General features: G+C 46.4%; 2 protein-coding genes across 4 annotated transcripts in view; one reads left to right on the forward strand and one right to left on the reverse strand.

The window, feature by feature from the left end:
• The window catches only part of LOC142572277 (uncharacterized), a 63,824-nt gene that overhangs the window by 7,282 nt on the left and 32,118 nt on the right, over positions 1 to 24,424 (reverse strand). Inside the window, exons 3-4 of the mRNA XM_075681260.1 lie at positions 12,022 to 12,263; positions 4,760 to 4,815 (exon numbers count right to left, since the gene is read on the reverse strand). Of these exons, the coding sequence (XP_075537375.1) occupies positions 12,089 to 12,263 (175 nt within the window). The 3' untranslated portion in view covers positions 4,760 to 4,815; positions 12,022 to 12,088. The remainder of the gene's footprint in view (positions 1 to 4,759; positions 4,816 to 12,021; positions 12,264 to 24,424) is intronic.
• The window catches only part of LOC142572274 (sodium-coupled monocarboxylate transporter 1-like), a 69,237-nt gene continuing 54,104 nt past the window's right edge, over positions 9,292 to 24,424 (forward strand). The window contains exon 1 of one of the 3 annotated variants that reach the window (XM_075681257.1): positions 9,292 to 10,050. Coding sequence is in view for 2 of the 3 variants with exons in the window: in XM_075681255.1 (XP_075537370.1) it covers positions 10,366 to 10,704 (339 nt within the window). In the remaining variant the exon portion in view is untranslated. Of the gene's footprint in view, positions 10,705 to 24,424 lie in introns of all 3 variants that reach the window. The other 2 variants (XM_075681255.1, XM_075681256.1) reach the window with 2 other exon arrangements.

Below are 24,424 nucleotides of genomic sequence, written 5' to 3' on the forward strand. Positions count from 1 at the left end.
AAAAAATGTCTCATAACCAGGAATTCGAAAGACATCATAATCACTTGTAGACCAAGTTTCGCTGATCATGATAGCGTCAATGGGAACATTTAGTTGTTGAAAGAAAGTGTCGAAATATGCTTCTTTACGTCTGACAGATCGAGCATTGATATGAAGACATTTGAATGACGTCTGGAAAACCGGGCCAAGGTAATCTTTGAAGTTCTCTGGGAGTAGATAATTCTTTTCTGTTACAGTCTGCATTTTTGGCAGGAAACAAAAATAAAAAATCAATTCTCCCTTCTTATTGCAGCTTGCCAAGGTCGCAAGAGTGCTGCACTAGCATTGCTGACGCGCCATCAGTCTTTCTTATCAGAATCTTGCCGTTGCTGTGCCAGACATACTTGTACTGATTTGTTTTTGCCCATTCCTTCACTTCCCTCAGCAGTTCTCGATTTCGCCTGGTCAGGTTTTCCAACATGTGAACATTGGCATCCGCAGTGGTCAACTCCCGCCTGCTAGCCCACCATTTGTCCCTCATGCTCTGTCTCGCGAAACGGCAGATGATGCCAGGCACTTTGTCACGCTTTGCCGGCAATCGATGAATTGCCGTGATGTCGTGTTCTGATAGCTGGGGCAATCCACTTTCACCGGCCAAAGCATTAAGTTTGGACAAAAGATTTTCGCCTTCTGTTTGTGGTACACCATGAATTTCTAAGTTCAGTTTCCGGTTGCGCCACTCGAGGTCATCGAGTTGGACACTGAGCGATTCAAGCTGCTCTTTGTTCATTTCTGTTTTTGCGAGCCTAGTCTGGATTGCTTTAATATCTCGCTCATTTTGTTCTGTGCGCGTCAACAGGTCTGTCATCTGTTCGGACATAAACTGCACCGATTGCTCAATTCCATCGACAGTTTCTTTCAGTGGCAACAAAACATCAAGTTTTCGGTTAATCTCCTGAAGTACGACCAACATATCTTCTACGGTCAACGGTGCTTTTTCTTTCTCATCCTGGTTAACATGTGAGGTTGGTAGCCCACATTTCGGGCATTTCCATTTCTGGTAGGTTGATTTCTTAGATTTTATTGTTGCCTCCGACACTCCTGCGCAGCTTCCTACATGGTACGAAAGCTTACAAGTCATGCAAGATATACTCTCTTTGGGATCCAAGATTTCTTGTTCACACTCAACACACTCCATACTGACATAAACAAGGTTCGCTCCTTTGGCAGCAGCAGTGGCAGCAACACAATAACACCCCCCTTAAAAAAGCCACTAACCTGTAACAGTATGCAGGAGCATTTAGGCAAACGCTCTTCCGAACACTGCTGCTGCCAAAGTGCCGTCTTGGATGCGATGCCGTAGCTTTATAGCAGATGCGTCGATGCAAGCGCCACGCCAGGTGATGCCAGCCGGTGACGTCCGTCCTTGATAACTCTTAGTTGATAACCGGAGTCGAAATGCAGCCTCAGAAAACGTGCGCTTCTCGGCTTATAGTGGTGTCGTCCTAGGATCCAGGGTTATCTGTAACAGTATGCAGGAGCATTTAGGCAAACGCTCTTCCGAACACTGCTGCTGCCAAAGTGCCGTCTTGGATGCGATGCCGTAGCTTTATAGCAGATGCGTCGATGCAAGCGCCACGCCAGGTGATGCCAGCCGGTGACGTCCGTCCTTGATAACTCTTAGTTGATAACCGGAGTCGAAATGCAGCCTCAGAAAACGTGCGCTTCTCGGCTTATAGTGGTGTCGTCCTAGGATCCAGGGTTATCTGTAACAGTATGCAGGAGCATTTAGGCAAACGCTCTTCCGAACACTGCTGCTGCCAAAGTCTTGGTTTTTGGTCGAGTGCAGGACAGAGGGTTTTGCACCAAGTGCTGATATGTGGGCGTCGAGCTGTAAGGGATAGGTGTCAAGCACAAGCTTTGTCACAGAGATAGCCCGAGGGCGCACATAGCGAGAAGCAGCAACAATCCCCATGGTGTCAAAGCCTCCAGCACTCAGTGTTGACTATCGCTTCAACGTTGACTGACTGGCAGGTGACAGGTCCACTGAAGCATATAGGCGCAGCAACTGGTCAGCAGCGGGAGTTTTCGACGAAGCCGGCCGATCCAGTGCAGGAGGTAAGCGCGGCAGATGGTCAGCAAGTCTTCGGCGAAGCCGTCCGCACAGCATGCGTCGTTGCCTTGGACGGGTGTGCCGGCGGCGCAGCAGCAGAAGTGGGCGACGACGGCTTGCGCTCTTTGGCAAGCTTGTGTCGTAGAACGGGCACGTCGGCTGGAAGAGCGCCCATAGCTTCGGCTTACTGTGCGGATGCCTGCGCGCTTTCGCTGCCTTATCATTCCGCAGCTGCGCAGCTGCGCCACTGCGTCGCTGAGGTATACGGTATTCTCTCAAGTGCCTGAAGGAGAAGGCCGCGAAGGGGGGTCAGGTCAACGACAGCGTCGGAGACACGGAAGACGGTCAGGTGAACGACTGCATCGGAATCCGTCTCGTTGGGAGCACAGCAGGGAGACGCGGCCACCGATGGGGAGGCTAGCATGTTGATGCCGCTAAGCCTAACCACGGAAATGTCGGTTTCCTCGCACAAGTTACTGTTGAATGCCTGCTCACCCGACTTCAGCAGCTCGAGTTCGTTGTCCGGCCGCACAATAAACTTCGCGTGTGTACGTTTCCCGCAAGAAATAAAGCGAAAGAATTGCTATTTGCCGAAAGAAGGCCGGGAGCACAAAATAGAGGTGTCCTTACCCGGCGCCATCTTAGAAAAAAAAATAAATCAAAATGCATCCTTTCAAGTCGGTGTGTACACAGGAATAGTTTGTGAACAGAACATGGACTCACGAGCAGGAGGCGTTTGCCATATACGCAAAGGACAAAATGCATGTAGTACAACCACACACCCTTAACTCCTAAGAGCACAATGTGTGCGCCGTACAAACGAAAGACAGAATTGTAATATCCACTATGTATATATATCCAGGCACACCAAAGTGTGATATCGAGAAGTTCATGGCCACGGACTTTGCATGGGCTAGCCGTGATGAAACTACCCCTGTGATCACCACTGCAGACTTCAATGTGGGTATTTCAAAACCAGACAAGAAATAGTTCCCTGAGTTTGTGCTAGAAGAGTTTTGTTTGAAGTGCCACGCCAGTCCAAGTCAATCAACTAAGCAACAACGGTCGTGTATAGATTTAACTTTGGCCAAGATTCTGCGTAAGGCTGTAACCGAACTAATCTGTATATAACATAGTAATCACAAAACTGTTGTCACAACCATTACCAAATGATGAAAATAATACATGTTGCTTCCTACTTCTTGGTTCCACTGTAAGATCCCGGGGTCTAACATTTAGGGCGACGTTGAATCGATGGGACATCACATTACGTAGTCGAATGCTGCGCATGCTTAAAAACAAAGCCCAACAATACTAGCTGAACAAGGTTATGTTTCATCGCGGCCCTCTGACTCTGTACACTCAACTTTGCGTGAGAACTCCGCGATTAACTTTCTTCTTTCAGTAATAAAAATAACTCTATAATACAAACAATAACGTAATTTTTTTTGTGTATGTCTAGAAGTGAATGGAAGCGTGCAAGGCTTGTTTACTCGAACGCCGTTAGCATGCACATTTTATTCTAAACCTTCTTTCGCATGACGTCTCAGATACAGGAAAGCTTGAAGAGACGGATGAAGAAAATAAGAAGTTGCAGCAGGGAAGATCCATAAGTGGAGGGGGGGGGCGAGGGGAGGCAGCTGAACTCCCTATATGCACTCTCCTCCCCCTCCTCGCCTACCATCGCTTCCCTTCTACCACCATGGAGTGCCACGTGGCCCAGTGCACTCGTCCATCCCCATCGAAGGTTGCGAATAATGCTCTGTAATGCTTTAACTACTGCACTGTGACGTTACAGTGGCGTGAGAGAGCACAGACCTGTGCGACTTTCAATTTGTACCTTTTATTAGGTTCCACAACAAGACCTGCCACCCTCTCGTTAATACTATAGAGTTCCTGTATGTTACCAGCTATATCCTTATTAATCAGGAATCCGACTCCTAGCTCTCGTCTCTCCGCTAAGCCCCGGTAGCACAGGAGGTGCCCGCCTTTTAGCACTGTGTATGCTTCTTTTGTCCTCCTAACTTCACTGAGCCCTATTATATCCCACTTGCTGCCTTCTATAATTCCTTCAATAGCACTGCTAGAATTGCCTCACTAGATAACGTTCTAGCGTTAACCGTTGCCAGGTTCATATCCCAATGGCGGCCTGTCCGGACCCAAGGATTCTTAGCGCCCTCTGCTGCGTCACAGGTCTGACCGCCGCCGTTGTCAGTTTCTTCGCAGCTGCTGGGGACTGAGGGCCGGGGTTTAATTGTTGTATTCATATTGGAGGTTGTGGCCAAGTACTGCACCAGAGTGTCCAATTCTGCTCTGGTGAGGGAGTGCGTTACCGGTTCTGGTCACCGGGATCAGGCCGCACTCCAGGCCTGTTTATGCAATTTTATCAACACGTGAATATTTTTTATTCCGGTGGAAAATTGCGCGGCATCGGGATTAAAACCACGGTCCTCTTGCACGTGAGGCGGATGCTCTACCTCTACGCCACCGCTGAAAACCCCAAGTCAAAACAAAATACACTATATTAATGGGCGACATCAATGCCAGGGTAGGCAAGAAGCAGGCTGGAGACAAGTCAGTGGGCGAATATGGCATAGGCTCTAGGAATAGCAGGGGAGAGTTATTGGTAGAGTTTGCAGAACAGAATAATATGCGGATAATGAATACCTTCTTCCGCAAGCTGGATGGCCGAAAGTGGGCGTGGAGGAGCCCGGATGGCGAGACTAGAAATGAAATAGAGTTTATACTCTGCGCAAACCCTGGCATCATACAAGATCAAATCAAATCAAATCAAATCAAATCAAATTTATTTCAACATACAACTGATGCTGAGGACCGTGGACTAAAAGCCAGCAAGGCTTGACGTGGTCCGTGGCCCCGTTTTACAGGCAGCAAAAAATACAACAAAGGATTAGCACGGTTAAATACAATAGTAATTGAAATAGGATTTCCACACTAATAACTGCGAAACATTAATCATGATAACTATGAGCAAGTATTACAAAAAAGTAAAGCGTACATGATGAGTAATTCTCATAAATACAGTTAGTCATGAAATACATCACGAAATACACAAGAGATCATAAAAAAAATGCAGCACTATGTGCATCTCTATTAAGACACAATATATGAAAATATTTCATACAGTAACATATACAGAAGGATTCGATACGCACAATACGAAAAAACATCATTATACAGGAATTGAACCTGTTCAAAGAACATTCATACGTCTATATACATATTTGCATCTAGATATATGTTTATCCTAGCACAGAAATAAGCATTACTTTATGTTTGCCTTACTTAAATGGTAGGGTAGTCGAAAACGTAGCATTTGATCAATATAATTTGTTCTAGGCCTTGGTAGTTCCCATATTTCAGAACTCCTTGTACTGACCGCCTCATGTTTTGCTATTAAGTTGAAAATACGTTTTAGGGTGTCGTTGTTTGTTTTAATACTGGTCATATAATTTCGTAGTAACATATTTTCATAAATGTTAGGCATTGACAGCAGATTGAGCTTTTCAAATAGAGGACTAGTATGTGTTAAGTAAGGGACATCGAGTATACAACGTACAGCCTTTTTCTGTATTCTATGCAGTACATTGATATTAGAAAGCGTTGTAGTGCCTCAGACAAGATGGCAATAGTTCATATACGGTAGTAACAGTGATTTGTACAAAATAAGTTTAATACTTTCTGGAAGAAAAAAACGCAACTTGCATAGTATTCACTCGAGATAGCTTACCAATTACCATTTCCACGTGAGCATTCCACGACAAATGTTGCTCAAATATACCTCCAAGACACTTAATAGAAGGAACAATAGGCGAAATGGAGTTGTTAAGCTGTAAAAGGGTACAAGTGTCAATATTTCGATTTTTCGGCCTAAAAAGTACAGCCTTTGTTTTATTAACATTTATTCTTAACAAGTTCGCGATGCTCCAAGTTGGCTCCAAGTTCGCACCTCGTTGGCTTTAATTATGAGATCTTCAACATTTTTTTAGGTTACAAGAATTGTAATGTCGTCTGCATATGCAATAAATTTTACGTCTTTGTCAATAGTCACTGGATCATTAATATAGATACAAAAAAACAAAGGGCCCAAAATGCTGCCCTGTGGTACTCCTGCGATAAGTGGTTTCAAGTCGGACGCGTAACTGTTTATAACTACGTGTTCCATGCGGTGGCGGAGATATGATTTTATTAACTTCAACAAAAAAAAACGCCTCGAAAACCATAATAGTTAAATTTTTCTAGTAGGGTAGCATGATTTATGCAGGCGGATGCCAAATGTGTGTCAACGCCGGAGAAATGGGGACGTGCTCGGCAAGGTGCGTTGCAGTGACCATAGGATGGTAAGAACTCGAATTAGCCTAGACTTGAGGAGGTAACGGAAGAAACTGGTACATAAGAAGCCGATCAATGAGTTAGCGGTAAGAGGGAAAGTAGAGGAATTCCGGATCAAGCTACAGAACAGATATTCGGCTTTAACTCAGGAAGAGGACCTTAGTGTTGAAGCAATGAACGACAATCTTATGGGCATCATTAAGGAGTGCGCATTAGAAGTCGGTGGTAACTTCGTTAGGCAAGATATCGGTAAGATATCGCAAGAGGCGAAAGATCTGATTAAGAAACGCCAATGTATGAAAGCCTCTGACCCTACAGCTAAAATAGAACTGGCAGAACTTTCGAAGTTAATCAACAAGCGTAAGATAGCTGACATAAGGAAGTATAATATGGATAGAATTGAGCATGCTCTCAGGAACGAAGGAAGCCTAAAAGCAGTGAAGAAACTAGGAATAGGCAAGGATCAGATCTATGTGTTAAGAGACAAAGCCGGCAATAGCATTATACTAATATGGATAAGAGAGTTCTAGTGGCTGAGGAGTTCTATAGAGATTTATACAGTACCAGTGGCACCCACGACGATAATGGGAGAGAGAATAGTCTAGAGGAATTTGAAATCCCACAAGTAACGCCGGAAGAGGTAAAGAAAGCCTTGGGAGCTACGCAAAGGGGGAAGGCAGCTGGGGAGGATCAGGTAACAGCACATTTGTTGAAGGATGCATGGTGGGCAGATTGTTCTAGAAAAACTGGCCACCCTGTATACGCAATGCCGCATGACCTTGAGCGTACCGCAACCTTGGAAGAACGCTAACATAAGCCTAACCCATAAGGAAGTAGACGCCAAAGACTTGAAAAATTATAGACCAATCAGCTTACTGTCCGTTCCCTACAAAGTACTTACTAAGGTAATCGCAAATAGAACCAGGAACACCTTAGACTTCTGTCAACCAAAGAACCAGGCAGGATTCCTTCCGTAAAGGCTACTCAACAATAGACCATACTGATACTATCAATCAGGTGACAGAGAAATGTGCGGAATATAACCAACCCTTATATATAGCTTTCATTGATTACGAAAAAGCGTTTGATTCAGTCGAAACCTCAGCAGTCATGGAGGCATTGCGAAATCAGGGTGTAGACGAGCCGTATTAAAAAATACTGAAATATAGCTATATAGCGGCTCCACAGCCACCATAGTCCTCCATAACGAAAGCAACAAAATCCCAAAAAAGAAAGGCGTCAGGCAGTGAGATACGATCTCTCCAATGCTATTCACAGCATGTTTACAAGAGGTATTCAGAGACCTGGATTGCGGAGAATTGGTGATAAGAGTTAATGGAGAATACCTTAGTAACTTGCGATTCGCTGATGACATTGTCTTGCTTAGTAACTCAGGCGACCAATTGCACTGCATGCTCACTGACCTGGAGAGGCAAAGCAGAAGGGTGGGTCTAAAATTTAATCTGCAGAAAACTAAAGTAATGTTTAACAGTCACGGAAGAGAACAGCAGTTTACGATAGGTAGCCAGGCACGGGAAGTGGTGAATGAATACATCTACTTAGGGCAGGTAGTGACGGCGGATCCGGATCATGAGAGTGAAATAATCAGAAGAATAAGAATGGGCTGGGGTGCGTTTGGCTGGCATTCTCAGATCATGAACAGCTGGTTGCCATTATCCCTCAAGAGAAAAGTGTATAACAGCTGTGTCTTACCAGTACTCATGTACGGGGCAGAAACCTGGAGGCTTACGAAAAGGGCTCTGCTGAAATTGAGGACGACGCAACGAGCTATGGAAAGAAGAATGATGGGTGTAACGTTAAGGGATAAGAAAAGAGCAGATTGGGTGAGGGAACAAACGCGAGTTAATGACATCTTAGTTGAAATCAAGAAAAGGAAATGGGGCATGGGCAGGACATGTAATGGGGAGGGAAGATTACCGATGGTCATTAAGGGTTACGGACTGGATTCCAAGGGAAGGGAAGCGTAGCAAGGGGTGGCAGAAAGTTAGGTGGGCGGATTAGATGAAGTTTGCAGGGACAACATGGCCAGAATTAGTACATGACCGTGGTAGTTGGAGAAGTATGGGAGAGGCCTTTGCCCTGCAGTGGGCCTAACCAGGCTGATGATGATGATGACGAAGAAGAAAAAGATGATGATCAGAGACATTGTGACGTTGGCGAATACGTAAGCTACATCGAGTTGAGCATCGATGCTTAAACAGCATAGCTTTTTGTTCAAGGCGCTTTGTCACGCTGTATGTGAAAAGGTTATCGCAACCAACTATGGCTGACGCGTCCAGAGCACCCTGCGAATACTTACGGATAAAGGACAACGTCATTATTACTATACGCACTGTCAGAAGCATGTTAGAAGCGCTGAACTTTATTAATCTATAGTCCAACTGTTTTCAGGTTTTCAGCCACTTAATTTCAAAATAATTTTAACCAGTGTAATAAAAGAATGCAATAAACCATGTACAACAACAATGTTGATGCAGAAGTGCGAACAACCCGACTGGCCGTCACCGGAACTCCAGCAGTCTTGCTCGCGAACGTACGTTAGACGAACTCGGACGACATTTCCGCTCGAGTCCTGCTGTCTCGTTTGGTATTCGCATAGCAGACGCGAATGAGTGTATGATTTCCAAATGTCACATCTTACGCGTCGGGCCCTGAGGTGACGATCACTCTTCGAGAGAGAGTACCATCTTCTTTTAATTGGGCTCGCAGCACGAGCCGCTGACACGACAGCCAATTTAATGACGCACGTTTTCTTCTTCTTTTTTGAACTTTTCGCTCGGAAACAACTTCGAGGCAGCGGAAGCTTTCCTCGACGCGAGCGTCCCCGCACACTTAAGCTTAAGGTGTTCGTGACGCCCAAGCAGTGCCGGGGGTCTTCGCGTAAAGACGCGTGCACGCAAGTACACCGCTCAATAGGATTCTCTTGATTATCGCGACCTGCAGAGCAGACGTGAAGGTTGTTTCCTTATCTATCCATCCTGGCAGCGCGCAGGTGAACTTTAATCGGGCTTTTCAACTGCGACCTGCAGTTTAAAAGAAAAGTTGAAAGGGCAGGCGTGAGTGAGTCTAGAAACGCGACAGGGAAGAACAACGACTCCCCGGCACTCCGGAGGAAAGTTCAGTGCGATGGCTACTCAGAGCAGGTAAACATCGCAGAAGCTTGAGAAGTCAGTGCCATACCGGTGCCACTGGCCGAGTAGATAACCTGTTGTTATTCATAACCTGTCGCGCTGAACCGTCGGCAAATCTGTCTGTTGACGTCCGTGTTGGTCCGAAGAAGGAAGGACGCGTTGCCGTCACAAAAGTGAGACCTTTAGGGGTTTCTCTCTACGTGCATTCGTCGAACTCAATAATTTGTGAGGCCAGCTAGCACGGTGAAGCTTGAGGGAGGATTTACCCACTCGTGTCACGGGAAGTACTGCAAAAGGAACAAGCATTGTTCATCCTGCTCGTCTCAGTACTGTACATGTGACGAAGTCGCAGTTCCGATTCGCCGTAGTCAGTTAACCAACCGCTAGCCAAGTCTCCAGTCTTGACATCGTGCCGTCTAGGTTCGCGAGACGAGCCACGGATACGCTTGAAAAGTAAGCCTTCCTCCGAACGAACGATCACTTCAACGAATCGTGCTATCCCTGCAGTTAGCATAGGTAATCCTCGCTGCGGTCATCTGCATAGTAGATAGTTCGTAACTGGTGCTTCAGGATTCGCTACGTAATATGGCACGCGGCATGCGTCTCCGCTCTGTGTAGGGTAGGTCACGAAGTCTTGACATAGCACTATCTCCGAGGGTGCGTGCGCCAAGCAGCCAAGTTACCTTATATAGGGACAGGGTATTAGACGCAAAAAAAAGAAGAAAAAAAGGTCCTAGCCCGAGCGGTTCGTCGAGCAGCACAAGTGCCATGGTAGCGACGGTGCACGTGGCCGAGTACGTGGTGTTCGGCGTGCTCATGTTGTCGAACCTCCTGGTCGGCCTGTACTTCTCGTTCGGCCAACGCGCTCGGGACGGCGGCACCAGCGAGGCGTTCCTGGGGGGTCGCAGCCTGGGTGCGCTTCCTCTGTCCCTCTCTGTGCTCGCGTCTCTGGTGACAGCCGTCGGCGTGGTCGGCCTGACGGCGCACTTCTACCGCTACGGGCTGCACCTGCTCTGGGCGTCGGTCACCGTCTTCTGCCTGGTGCCGTTCATCGCTCGCGTGGTGGTGCCCGTCATCTACAGGCTCAGGGTCACTTCCGTATTCGAGGTGAGCAAGCACTTCTTTACCGGGAGTACGTCTTCTGTTTTGGTGGCGGCAGCTAGCGAGCCCTATGTATGTATGTATGTATGTATGTATGTATGTATGTATGTATGTATGTATGTATGTATGTATGTATGTATGTATGTATGTATGTATGTATGCATGCATAAATGTATGTATGTATGTATGTATGTATGTATGTATGTATGTATGTATGTATGTATGTATGTGTATGTATGTATGTATGTATGTATGTATGTATGTATGTATGTATGTATGTATGTATGTATGTATGTATGTATGTATGTATGTATGTATGTATGTATGTGTGTGTGTGTGTGTGTGTGTATGTATGTATGTATGTATGTATGTATGTATGTATGTATGTATGTATGTATGTGAACACGGCCACCACAAAGTTTCCGCTGAGGCATTGCGTTGGATCAGCAGCTATAGCGTCTTTCCTCTGAGCACAAAGTTGCGGGTTCGGTTCCTGGCGATCGTGTGCACAAAGACGCTCGCGTGCCGTGCTTTGGGTGCACGTCAAAGTAGCTCAGACGGACAAAATTAATGGTGCAGCTCTCCACTACGGCTTCCCCGATATGCCACTGGTCAGTTTCGGGACGTTGAGCCCCATGATTCCGGACTGCGGTCCGGCAAACCAGACTGCATCCCGACAAACAAGGTAACGTATATTCAGAAGAGTTCTCTTACGTAAGTACTGTCCGCTATAAATCGCCAGTTCCACGGCGATCATCTTATGATTATGCGTACCGCTGTCCTGACTGATCGGAGCCAATGATGAAAGCAATGACAAAACGAATGATAAAACGCTCTTACGTAAGACTACTTTCGTGAATGCGGGCCCTGAAACTCTAGGTTCGTGCTGCCACTGATCGAGGCACTCAGCACTGCGCAGCCCCTTGTGTGTCTATATATTCGTATACGCAATGCCTCTTTCGATTGTATTGCGCGCAGGTCGCGAAAGGAGCGCTTTTTGGCAAATTATGCGCTCCTTTTGTTCATAGATGTGTTTTTGTTCTGAAACGTCCATGCTTGTATGCGCACGCGCTTCTCGAGTAGCCGGTTGCCTCAGGTTTCTACACGGTCATTTTAATAATGGCATAAGATCCGCGCTTTTTCCGTCCGCAATGCACGCATGGTCAGGTAGTGCCAATAATACTTCAGAAGTCCTTGCTTTTATGAAAACGAGGGACCATTGATCAAGCAGTGAGTGCAGCATGAAAAAATGAGCGCACTTTTCCGTTAATCTAAGAAAGAGCTATAGCTTCCCGAAGGGTTTGCTATACGCTAAGAACCAACCTCCTGCCTTTATTACCCAGAAGCATTCCCTTTGTCAAAAGTTCACCCAGTATGCTGCCACTGACTTTCAAGTAGTTATAAGGTAGTCGATCCTGATTATAATTCCCGGTGACCCGACAGTACGCAGTGAAAAAGCAGGGTTCTTCGTATTGTCTCGATCTGCGGAGTGGAGTCGCTGCTTCGAAGGCACTCCACGCCGCTTCAGAAAAGTCACAGTCACTGGCGGTGTGCCCTTTAGACACCTGGCAAAGAAAGTATAATACATTAAGAACGAAGTGTTCTCCGCGACATCTCTACACAGGTTTAGAAGGTTTAGTCTGCTAAAGCGTTCTATATTTAAAAAAAAAACGTGTTTGCGTCAATTTCGAGGTGATACGTAGATTACTAAAAGAGAACATAAATTTCAAAGTTCAATTTCTGAATTTCGCGACAAAGCTTCCTCGCCACTACGTCAGTGTGACGTAACGAACTTCAAAGGGAGTTTTCTTCGTATTTGGTCTATTGTGAATCCGTATATCTTTTTGAAACTTGCTCAGTTCAGTCTTCGATGCGTTAGGATACAATGTAGTAGCATTCTTGCCGATAAATGATTACAGCTAGGCCCGAGCTGACGATGTCAACATCCATGACGTCACGGCGTCCGCTCCATGACGCTTTATGAAAATCCATGACGTCACGGTTAGCCGTTGCGGGAACTTCGAGGCGGCTTCGCCACCCGTCATTAGTTCTTGCGCTTTTTTTTTTGGGGGGGGGGGGGGTGTTGCCAAGTTTCTGTTCGTGGTAAGGATGGCTTTTTTTGGTATTGTAGAAGGGTACATAACTAATATAGCTGAAATAACTTTTAAGGCGAAAGCCTTAAGTAAGGTCGACCCAAATGGGTCGCGAAGCTTCGGGCGAAAAGTGGTTCAGTACAAATTGTCACCGACATCAACAAGGGTGGTTATGGGAGCAGCGATTGAAACGCGACTATGTTTGGAGGGAACAAACATTGGGAAAGAAAAAAGCGTTTTTTTGTTAATTCAAGCGAGACAAAGTTAGATCCATTCAAAGAAAATAAAATTCCTGGTCATTTTTATATATTAGCGACAAGTTAAGAAAATACAAGTTAATTTAATTTTATTATAATTAATAAATACGTTTCATTTCAACGCCCATCGTTACAGGGGGCGTTGACGCCGCTATCACTCGCAATGCAATGCAGCTCTTGAAATGTGCAGAAAGGCGCGATCGTAAAGTTCACCTGTTGTAATACGCCCCCCTCACACGTCGTGCTATTTTGCATGTCGAAGTTTGTTTGAATCTGGTGACCCGGGTAGCTTCATCGCTTCTTAACCTGCTCAGTCAAAAGTAGTGAGTTACGACCGCCAGATAATTGTTTAGTCGTTTTCGTGCGACTGCGCTGGCCGACGGCCTTGGTAACCGACGATAGGATCAGCACTCTTCACCTAAAGCTTTCGTCGGCCTCCAAAGAAAGTATGTTCTGTGCAGGGTTGCGATTTCGACAACCGTGCGGCTGACCTTTTCCTGCGTCGCTTTCCAGGGCATTTGAATATATAGCTCTAAAGGCAGGCCAACAAAACAAATTTCGCGCCTTCGGAAACGAAATGACGTTACTTCTGTTTTTAACGGATATGGCGTCACATTATTTTTTCTTCCACCGGAATTGTTCCCTCCGCATACAGATGGCGCTAAGACCCATGAACAATCGATTAACTGCCATGTTTTGAACGTATGGGCACCTATAGAAGCTTCGCTGCCAGGCACATTTACCTTGCCTTAAGTGGCTCGTTGCAATGGCTCATACCCGAAAAAAGCGGCGTCTAGTCCAGTGATGCAAAAAATCAGTGAAGCAAAAAATATCATCATCAGGAATGGCTCATACCCCAGTAAGCAAGCAAAGGTGCAATGGCTGCATATGAATGAAGAAACGGAAGAAAGAACGAAAGAAAATCATGAGCCGTTCCATTATGTGAAGGTGCTTGACCAGCCAAGCTGTTTAGCACACGACACGGAGGTGACACATAATTTTGAACAAAGGTATGAACTCATTTATTGTCTTGATGGGTGGTCATCGTGACGAAAGGTACGCACACTCATTTATTGTCTTGATCGGTGGTCATTATTTCACACGCAACAGCAATCACATTCTTTGATAATGCCAAATCGATGCACGTACGCCGCTGGGTGGTTGGTTGGGCCGGATCGGTGTGGCATCGCAAGGGGTATGTCTGCAAGAAGGAACGCGTAAATCGCTCTCTTTTCGGTACCGACACATCCACACTGAAATCACCGACAACGATAACAGGAGTAGTGTCACGGCAGCTAATTCACGCAAAGGGAGTAGACCAGAACCTTACGGGACCATGAGTCATTGCATTTTTTGCTTGCTTACGGGGGTATGGGTGATTGCTCATGGGGGTATGAGCCATTGCTCACGGGGGGTATGAGCCGTTGATGATGATAGTTTTGTTTTCATGCAGAACAAAAATGTATGGTGCCCTAGCCATACACAGCTTCGCTGTAAAAGGAAGAACAAAAGAAAGAGAAAAGAAAAAAGAAATAAAGAATGAGAAATAAATAAATATATAAATAAATAAATAAGGAAAGAAAGAGTGAACGAAAGAAATAACGACAGAAGCATTAGGTAATGAATTAGGTGCTCGCAAGTGTCGTTGAGAAGGTCAACCTACAGCGCCAAACGTTCACTTCACACAGCAGCTCGTTATGCCTTGCAAGAAGTCTGAACCCTACGATCGCATAACTTAACGCTTTACCACGAGTGGCAGCAGGCTTTCACCTTCACGTGTTACAGGAGTATAACCTGCTGCCGAACTTTTCTCTCTGCAGTGTTCCTTTAAATAACGTAATTAATGTATTCCTTTCAAATACGTTAAATAACAGACATGCATGTTCTTGTGAACCGATCTCAAGCGTACTCAAAATATTAATTAAGGTCTCAGTTACTTTTACGTAGGTTATACCATATCGCAGAACCGCTGCACCTGCAGTGCACAAGATCGACTTTATGGTTTACGTGGTGCACGAAAATTGTTTAGTAAAGAGGCAGCTTTAGCTCGGGCCCAACACTGACTCCACTGATACATGTAAAACGTAGAAATGTTTTTCTCAGATAACTCCTGGGTTGAATTTAATGAAATTTATTGCATTTGGAAGAGAAAATTAAATTATAGTGGGCTGTTAGAAGCGAAATTTTGGTTTAGTGCTTCAATTGTTCTTGCCGAAAATTGTTAAGGGTGAAAAAAAAATGGAAGCACGAAGTTCCGAGAACAGATATCGCAGATTTTCAAGGTGAATCCGTTAGGATATCCAAAGTGGGCAAATTCGACATACTAATGTATATATTATGTGAATTCCTTACGATGATCACGAGAGTTTTGCAAAAGTCCTACTCACATATTAGTGACGTAATTAGAGGCCAAGTATAATAAATGAATTTTGTCCCCTTTGGATGCCCATCAGACACAATATACAAAAGTATAATATTTGTATCAGATTTGTACCAATACCAATATTTGTATCAGATAGTATTTGGTAATCAGATTACAAAAGGTTTGGTGGCAGCAGCCAACGGATAGAGCTATCGATAACATTGGAGAAACTTCCAATACATGCAGGCACGTCCTGCGCCAAGCCATAACGTTTAACATTTGTTAGCCGGCGAAAAGTCGTGACCGCAGGAAGATAAAGTATGCGTGACAGTATATCGAGTCAAATCAACATTCAAATCAAACCTTGAAAGCTCTCTCTATCTGTCTGTCATTTGGAACAAGTCACTTTGAATATCGTGAGGGAAGCCTTCATGACGTCTGCTTCGAAGAGGTGTCGGAACCGGCACCGAAGACCGCCTCATTAGCGCGGTGCTAGTTGTATTCACGTGTCTTTCTTAACAAGCAGCGCCGAAGCTATATTGCGAATCGACTATAAATGAGACATTTACGATTCAAGCTAAATGCTAGTAACCATATAAGTAAAGTTCACTATAAATGAGACATTTACGATTCAAGCTAAATGCTAGTAACCATATAAGTAAAGTTCACGCATCTGCAGGAAGCACGTGAAAGACACAACACTAACGCGTGATTCGTCGTTTGAAATTCCAAACGGCTACTAAAACACACGTAATGCATTGCAATACGACGATATCAGCGAGACCTGGAAGGTCCAATAGCCGCCACATAGGAAGATTTCTGATTCGATCAGACAGCCTCAACAGTGCCGGTACACAGATTCAAATTCGAAGCACGCAATATTCATAACAACCATATATTTTTCTAGTTCATAGCAATGATTCCAAAACGACCTGGCGTTGGTTTTGCTGGCGACCTTCAGAACTGAACATGTTGGGCGCGAAGGGTATCCTATCTTGTTTTGTACAAAAATCTTATTGTTTCAGTTCCCCTTGTGCGCAAATTCTTGTATATATTTTTGCTGGTGAACAGGCTGTAATGGCGATGATTCCTTCAGCAATGGCTTAAAACCACTGTGGGGAACAGGCCACGAACCGAGTGGTATTCAGATGAAAAAAAGAAACGAAGATATGAAACGATAAGACCACGTGGTAGTAGCGCTCGTTCTTAAGTCTTTTGCTGTGTAGTCTCTATTCTGAACAACAACAACAACAACAACAACAACAACAACAACAACAACAACAACAACAACAACAACAACAACAACAACAACAACAACAACAACAACAACAACAACAACAACAACAACAACAACAACAACAACTCTATCTTGCAGACTGCGCAATTCCACCTCCTCGGATGGATTTCTCAGAGACGCGCACATTATTTGAGCAGAGAGTCACATTGAGCAATTGATTAAATATTGTCTTTTATAATTAAGCCTGTAATTTGTTTTATATTGGGTGCACGTTAAAGAACCTCCGGTGGTCAAAATAAATCCGGAGTCGCCCACTACGGAGAGCCTCATGTTCATATCGTGGTTTCGGCATGTAAAACCACAGAAGAGGAAGCTTTAGCTCGGGCCCAACTCCGACGCGGCCTATTCAAATACATGTAAAACGCAAAAACGTTTTTCTGAGATAAGCCATAGACCGATTTTAATGAAATTTGTTGCATTTGAGAGAGAACGCTAAATTGTAGTGACTTTTGAAAGCGGAATTTCGATTTGGGGTCTGAATTTTGTTAAAAGGTTTTCAAATATTCGACCATTTGAAAAAAAAATAGGAGCACGAAGTTTACAAATTCATAGCTCGGCATCAAGAGCAGATATCGCGGTTCTGTAAACGGCATCCATTAGATCATTCAAAGCGGACAGATTCGATATGTCATTTTACATCTTACGTGAATTGGTTACGTTGGCTACAAGGGTTCTGCAAACGCTGTATTTCTATAATACTAAATTTTTTGTAATCATGTGTAACATATAAATTTTGTCCGCCTTAGATGTACTATTAGATGCAATTCCCGGAATTGTATTATCCTTTTTCGTTGTTGAGTTACAGATTTGACAACTTAACAGTTTCGTTTTTTGATAATTTTCGATTTTTGCCGATTTTTAATAAAGAATTGACGACCTAAGTCAAAACTTCGAAACCAACAGTCACTATATATTAAGTTTTTCTTTTAAATGCAACAAACCTCGTGAAATTTGGTGCAGTGGTTGCCGAGAAAAACGAATTCTCCTTTTACATGTGTTTAGATAGGAGCACCCGAGCTAAAGCTTCCTCTTAGTGCACGAGAAGAGAGGGGGTTCACCGAGGTGCCCCCGATTTTTATTAGTCATATCATAAGAAGCCAACAAACACTGACACCAAGTACAACATAAGGCAAATTACTTGGCTTAATAAATGAAATAAGAAAACGATAACTTAATGGAAATGAAAGTGGATGAAAAAACAACTGAAAGAACCCAAGGTTGCAGGTTCGGTTCCCCCCCCCCCGCCCCCCCGCGGCAAGGTGTTTTTTCACCCGCTTTCATTTCCATTAAATTATCGTTTCTTTAGTTCATTTATTAAGCACAAATAATTTCCCCTATATCGTCCTTGGTGTCAGTGTTTGTTGGCTTCTTATCATATGACTAATAAAAATCTGGCCCCTCGGTAAACCCCCTTTCTCGTTTATTACATAACGAGGGTCTCGAATCCGGCAACATTGATGCCTTCAGGTAGCATGTGCGTATTTATTGGCCAGTTGCTTTCACCCAAAAAGATCACGTTCTCGTGACGCCTGCGGCAGAAAGCACGTTCCACGCCCGCCGCCAAGGTCTTTGTGTGGTGGCGCTGGTTAACACTCGCAGGGTTCTACTAGGACATATAAATACTCAAGAAAGTGGATGGGGAAACGGCACCGCGGTAGCTCAATTGGTAGAATATCGCACGCGAAATGCGAAGGTTGCGGGTTCGGTCGATGCCCATTTGCGGCAAGTTGTTTTTTCATCCACTTTCATCGTTTCTTATCCATTATCGTTATCGTTTCTTATCCATTATCGTTATCGTTTCTTAATTCCATTTATTAAGCACAAGTAATTTCCTCTATGTTGTACTTGGTGTCAGTGTTTGCTGGCTTCTTATGACTAATAAGTTAATGCAGTTATTTTGCGGCGTATGTTATAATTACGTGGCATCAAAGCGGCTCAGTGCTCAAAGCACGTTCGTTAAAGTAGAAGTTTAGTTCTCACACTAGCATTATTGCCTTGTCTTATGGATGGATGGAATAACTTTACTGAAAGTTCCTGCGAGCTACGGGGCGCAAGGCTCCATAGAGCGGGCTACTCCCACGTTGGGACCGGGAGTTGTAACTCCTTGGCCGCATCGTGGGATCGCTGGACGGCCCAGAGCTGCGCCGCCAGGTCCGTACTGCGCAATGCTTCTTGTAGCCCGGCGGAGTCTCGATTCTTGTTTGCGTGGGTCCGACTACACGGCCAGAGCAAGTGATATACGTCTAGTGTGCTACGGCAATCTTCGCCATATGATGTTGTGTATAGGTCAGGCATGTAGTGACGTAGTCTGTTCTGCGTGGGGTACGTGTTGGTTTGAAGCATACTGAACGTGAGAGCTTGAGGCCTGGTGAGCTTATTGTGAGGTGTGCTGTATATTCTGCGGTCTTGATAAAGGTGCTTTGTGATCTCGTTGTATGTGGAGGGAGTGTCCCGATTCTCGCTGGGATGGTCACGACCAGAATAGGTGGCGTCGCGGAGGGTTAGGTCTCACGTGCTCCTGTGAGCCATCTCATTGATATCGGGAGGGGCGTCCTCGATCTCTCCGAGGTGTGCCGGGAACCAGCAGATGGTGTGATGCTAGAGCGGTGCGGATGTACTGACTATTTGTAGTGCTTGTCTTGCAGCGGCTCCTTTCTGAAAGGCTTTGACGGCTGAGCGTGAATCACTGTAGACGTGGGTGGTGGTCCGGTCTGTGAGCGCGACTGAGATGGCGACTTGTTCTGCTATCTCAGACTTGTGGGTCTTGACTGTGTGAGCGTATGTGACTTGACCTTGCTTATTGACCGTGGTGGCAACGAAGGCCTTCCTGAACGGGTACTTTGCAGCGTCTACGAAACAGGCTAGGATCTTCTTATCACGTATTTCGCGCAGGATCAACGATCCGCGTGCCAGCCTTCTGGGTTGATGGTGCGCAGCCGTCATGTTCCGAGGGAGTGTCCGAACCGTGTAGGAGTTGCGTGTGTCCGTCGGAACGCTTTGGTATAGATTCTCGATTGCTATGGTGTCATGACCTAGTTTGGCTAGGATTTCTCTACCCGGTTTGATTCCAGAGAGTATTGTCAATTGAGCCCGTTCTTGAGCTTCCGCGATTTCTTCAAGTGTATTGTGTACCCCCAGTTGCAGCAGGAGCTCTGTCTCGGTGTTCTTGGGGATTCCCAGCGCTAGTTTGACTATATACTATAGCTTCCTCAGTTGCACATTGAGTTAGTCCTTCTCCGTTACCTTTCATTTGTGCATGAGCGCCTCGTATACGTGAAGTGGCATAGTTCAAAGGCGTGTTAGCTTGAGGAGCTTGAGGAGCAGGTCGTGTTATCTGTTTGCTACGCGTCGTATATTATTCAAGGCATTATTCGACTTTGTCACGATCTTCTCCACTGTCGCGGCGTTAGAGCCGTTGTTCTCAATAAGCATCCCGAGGACTCTGATTTTGCTGACGTGTGGAATGGTTCGTCCGTCTTTTGTACTGAGAGTAATGGCTTGTGTGTCTCTGATTTCGCTCTTTCACTTGGGACCGCTTCTCGATGGTTTGTAGACGAGGAGCTCCGACTTCGCGGGCGAACATCGCAGGCCCGTGGGAGCGAGGTATTCCCCGATCGCGTCGATCGCTTGCTGTAGAGCGTTCTCAATTGATCCCAGACTACCTCCGGGGATCCAGAGCGTTATGTCAACTGCGTATATGGTGTATTCAACGTTCTCGATTTGATCCAGTCTCTTGTCTAGGCCAGCTAGCGTAAGGTTAAAATGCGTCGAAGAAATGACAGAACCTTGCGGGGTGCCCTTGCTGCCCAGTTTGTATTTCTGGGACTTGATTTCCCCTAGAAGAAGGGCGGCCGTTGTGTCGCTCCGGAACGATTTTGTATAAGCCTATAAAGTCTAGTGCCGAGGTCGAGGTTAGAGATCGTGTCGAGTATATAGTCATGTGATATATTATCGAAGGCCTTTTCGAGGTGCAGCCCTAGAATTACTCTCGCGTCTCTCGTATCTGTGTCAATGATCTCATTTTTGAAGAGCTTCATGCCATCTTTAGTAGATAGCCCAGGTCTAAAGCCGATCATCGTTGCGGGGTAGATATCTTCAAAATGTTTCGAGAGCCTGTTTAGGACCGCGTGCTCGGCTACCTTGCCGACGCAAGACATCAGCGAAATCGGTCTGAGGTTATTGATGTTGGGCGCCTTGCCAGGCTTTGGGATGAGCACGATGAAGGCCGTTTTCCAGTCCTCGAGTAGTGCTCCGTTCCTTCAGATTTTGTTGATTTCCTCTGTGAGGGTTTCGATGGAGGTGTCGTCTGGGTTTCCAAGTGCCTTGTTAGTCACGCCATCCGGCACGGCGCTGACTTACTGCTTAGGTTAAAAAAAATTAAATTATGGGGTTTTACGTGCCAAAACCAGTTTCTGGTTATGAGGCACGCCGTAGTGTAGCTGCTGAAGCGCCGTGCATATCTCTTCGATTGAGAAGCCCCCATCTAGCTCTGGGTTAATGGCCTTGCCGCGATATGCTTCGGCGGTCGTGCCTCTAGTATTTTTGGCCAGTGGGAGGTACTTGTCGGCGATACGGTCAATGAGGTCATTTACAGTGGTAATCTTGAGTTCCATGATCCTGTTCAGCGCGCGACCCTGGTCCGCTTTGGTTCTGATTCTGTCTAAATGGTGTTTGAGCAGGTGCCACGTCGTCCCGTTGTTGATACGGCCGTTCGCGGCGTCGCACACTTCGTTCCATTGCTGGTTAGGTAGTTGCGTGCAATATTCTGCAATCAGCCGGTTGAGGGAAGAAATTCTTTTTCTCAGCCATCGATTGTGTCTGTTCTTTCCATCTCCTGGTGAGCGATTGTTTGGCTTCGAGCAAATGAGCCAGCCGGCTGTCCATGCTTTGTACGGGGAGACCTGTCTCTATTTCCTTCGTGGCCGCCTTAATGTCGGCCTTTAGTTGCGGCGTCCAATGTTCCATTGATCCTTTGCCTTAACTCGCGGAACTTGTCCCAGTCGACGTATGTCATTTTTCTGAATCCTCTGGATGGGGTGTCAATCGTTGTTTCAACAATGTTATGATCGCTGCCCAGATACTCGAAGAGGTTGTTCCACTGATAGTCTGAAACGTTGCGGACGAAAGTGAGACCCGGCGTTGTGTCGTGGTTGACCTAGTTCCCCGCTCTTGTGGGGCATGCGGCGTTCGTGATGAGCGTTAGGTCAAGTTCATCGGCGTCGTTTAGTAAGTCCATGCCCTTGGCCCTGCTGGCCACGTATCCCCAGGCCGTGTTAGGGGCGTTGAAGTCCCCGGCCATGATCATGGGGTTGTCGCCGGCACGGTTGCAGGCGGGCTGGAGTATTTGCCTAAATTTTTGTGCTCTGTGCTTGGGGCTGCTGTAATCGTTTAGGATGAATATGCTCTTGGCGTTCTTGGCTCTAGGGAAGACTTCCGTGACAATGAATTCGCAGTTGCTGCGGTCGTGATTAATGTAGTGTGTCGTGTGGGCTAGCTTGTTGCTGACCAACGTGGTGATACTTCTCCATTTGTGTTGCGGTGTCATAGCGGTCACGTCATAGCCAGATAGCGAGGGTGTAGCGGTATTTGTCTGTTGTAGGAGAATCACTTGGGGTTTGTCTTTTTTGGCTCGAATGTATTGTTGCAGGGGGGCCTCTTTGCAGGCGTAGCCATTACAATTCCATTGTCAAAGGCGAAACGGTTCAGTTTGCGCAACCATCTTTGTTGTTGGCGTTGGGTGGCCTTTGTGAAGCCAAGTTGTTGCTTTGTCTATCGAACGACAACGCCCAAGGTAGCTTGGTGATAGTAGATTGTGACATCACAGACGGATGGTCTGCCATTTCTAGCGCGTTGAGCCTTGCCCCGTGGCTGTTGTTCGTCTCCATCATGCGGTTGATTTGTAGCGTTATCCTGTCGTAACCTTGCTTGAGGGTCCCTACTGTCGTCGCAAGTTTGTCTTGCCCTTCCTCATGTGACGCAACGGTAGTTGCAAGCTCGCCGAGCAGTTCCTTGATTTCCTTAATAGCTGACCGTGCTCAAGGGATGTGTGTTTGTCACGGCTTTTCTCTTAGCGGATTGCGTGTGGATTCCGCAACCGGTACCTCCACTACCATGGGTTCTGATGTGGTTTCGGCTTGATTACAGTCGGAGGATGGTGGCGTTTTGAGTTGTCTGATTTCCTCGACAAGTTGTGTGATTGTTTGCCTTGACTCTTTCTTTTCGTGTTCTGGTCTTTTAATCGTATTTGCTATTTCTACTTGCTCTGGCCGTGCCGTCGGACTCACCTGGCTGGCATCCTGCTGTTGGTGCTGCTGCTGTTGTCGCTCCTGTTGTTGCTGCTGCTGAGCTCGTTGGGCCCACGTCAACCGGTCATCACCGCCAACTCGTGGGCTGGGGGGCGAATAGTATCCTTGACGTGGATCTCTGGCTCGAGTTCCTGGAGCTCCCTCCGGACCGTGACGACGGGCGACCGCGGCTCCTCGATCTCGAGCACCCCCGCTCGCCGGACAAACGAGCATATGCGTTGGCGGCCACATTGTCGTTAATGGCGCTACTCTCGCCGTTCTTGAGCGGTGGGAAGTCTTGCTGACTCAGGGCGATTGGTCCTGACCTCGTGGTGCTTTTGCTTGTGTTTGCTGCGATTCTTCTTTCAACTCGTCTTCTTCGGGCGACGTAGGGGAGTTGGAAGCGGTTCATGCATTCCTTGCTGGCGGTGACGTGATTTCCCTCGCAGAGCGCACACTTGATCATGGTCTGCGTTAGGGTTAGCTAGTCCACAGCCTTCGCAAATGGCGTCGTCGGGCGAGGGGCATACGTCGTCACGATAGCTGAGTCTGCCGCACACATGGCACATGGCGATCTGCTTGCGGTAAAGAGAACACTTGATCAAGGCATTGTCGTATCTGACATAGTTCGGGACTCGAAAGCCGTCGAAGGCGTTGATGACCGTGCCAGTTTCCTTGATTCTCTTTGCCGCCAGTGCGAGCGGGTTGCGTGGGTTGACGATCTTGCGGTTTATGGAGTCCTGCGTCTCATCGAGCGGGACCCCTCTGATAACGCCTTTGCACGTTTCGTGCGGCGCCGTCCTTTATGCAGTGGTTTCAAACGTTTGTTCTCCTATGGAAATGTTGCAGATCCTGAGGTATTTCGCTGCGTTCACTTCGGACGGTGTGCTGACCACCATGATGTATTGCTTCAAATTGGGACATATCGTGTCCTCGCTTCGCTCGTTAGGTTCGATGCAAGCAGCCATGTAAATTGCTTTGGTGACCGTAAGTTGGCCTATTTTGGCTATGTTGATTCCGCCACGTATGAATAACGATCTTGATGTCGTCTTGGGGCAGCGCGGTGTTTGGATCAGACTGCTGGTACGATCTGTTGGGAACTCGGCGCTGACGCCCGTGGTTGTACCTGGGTCGCAAGCCCCAAGGGTAGCGTTGGCCTGGCGGCCTGGGGTACAACTGCAAGCATCCGAAGGTCCCGGCAAAGCATGAGTCGACAGGTAACAACGAAACAACTTGTTTATTTTAACATCGCAAAGAGTTGGCGGTCAGGTTTGACCGAAGTAGAGAGACGGGAGAGCACTTCACTCAACGGAAGAAATCGGAGCCCTCCTCTGGCGTCCGGGGCAGCTGTTTTTATACTCTCGCAGTTGAGGGCAAGAAGGAACCCCTCAAAAGACGAGCACGTGAATGTACAATGGGCTAATGGTGACGCA

The sequence above is a fragment of the Dermacentor variabilis genome, chromosome 2, assembly GCF_050947875.1.
Source record: "Dermacentor variabilis isolate Ectoservices chromosome 2, ASM5094787v1, whole genome shotgun sequence".
Taxonomy (NCBI): Eukaryota; Metazoa; Arthropoda; class Arachnida; order Ixodida; family Ixodidae; genus Dermacentor; species Dermacentor variabilis.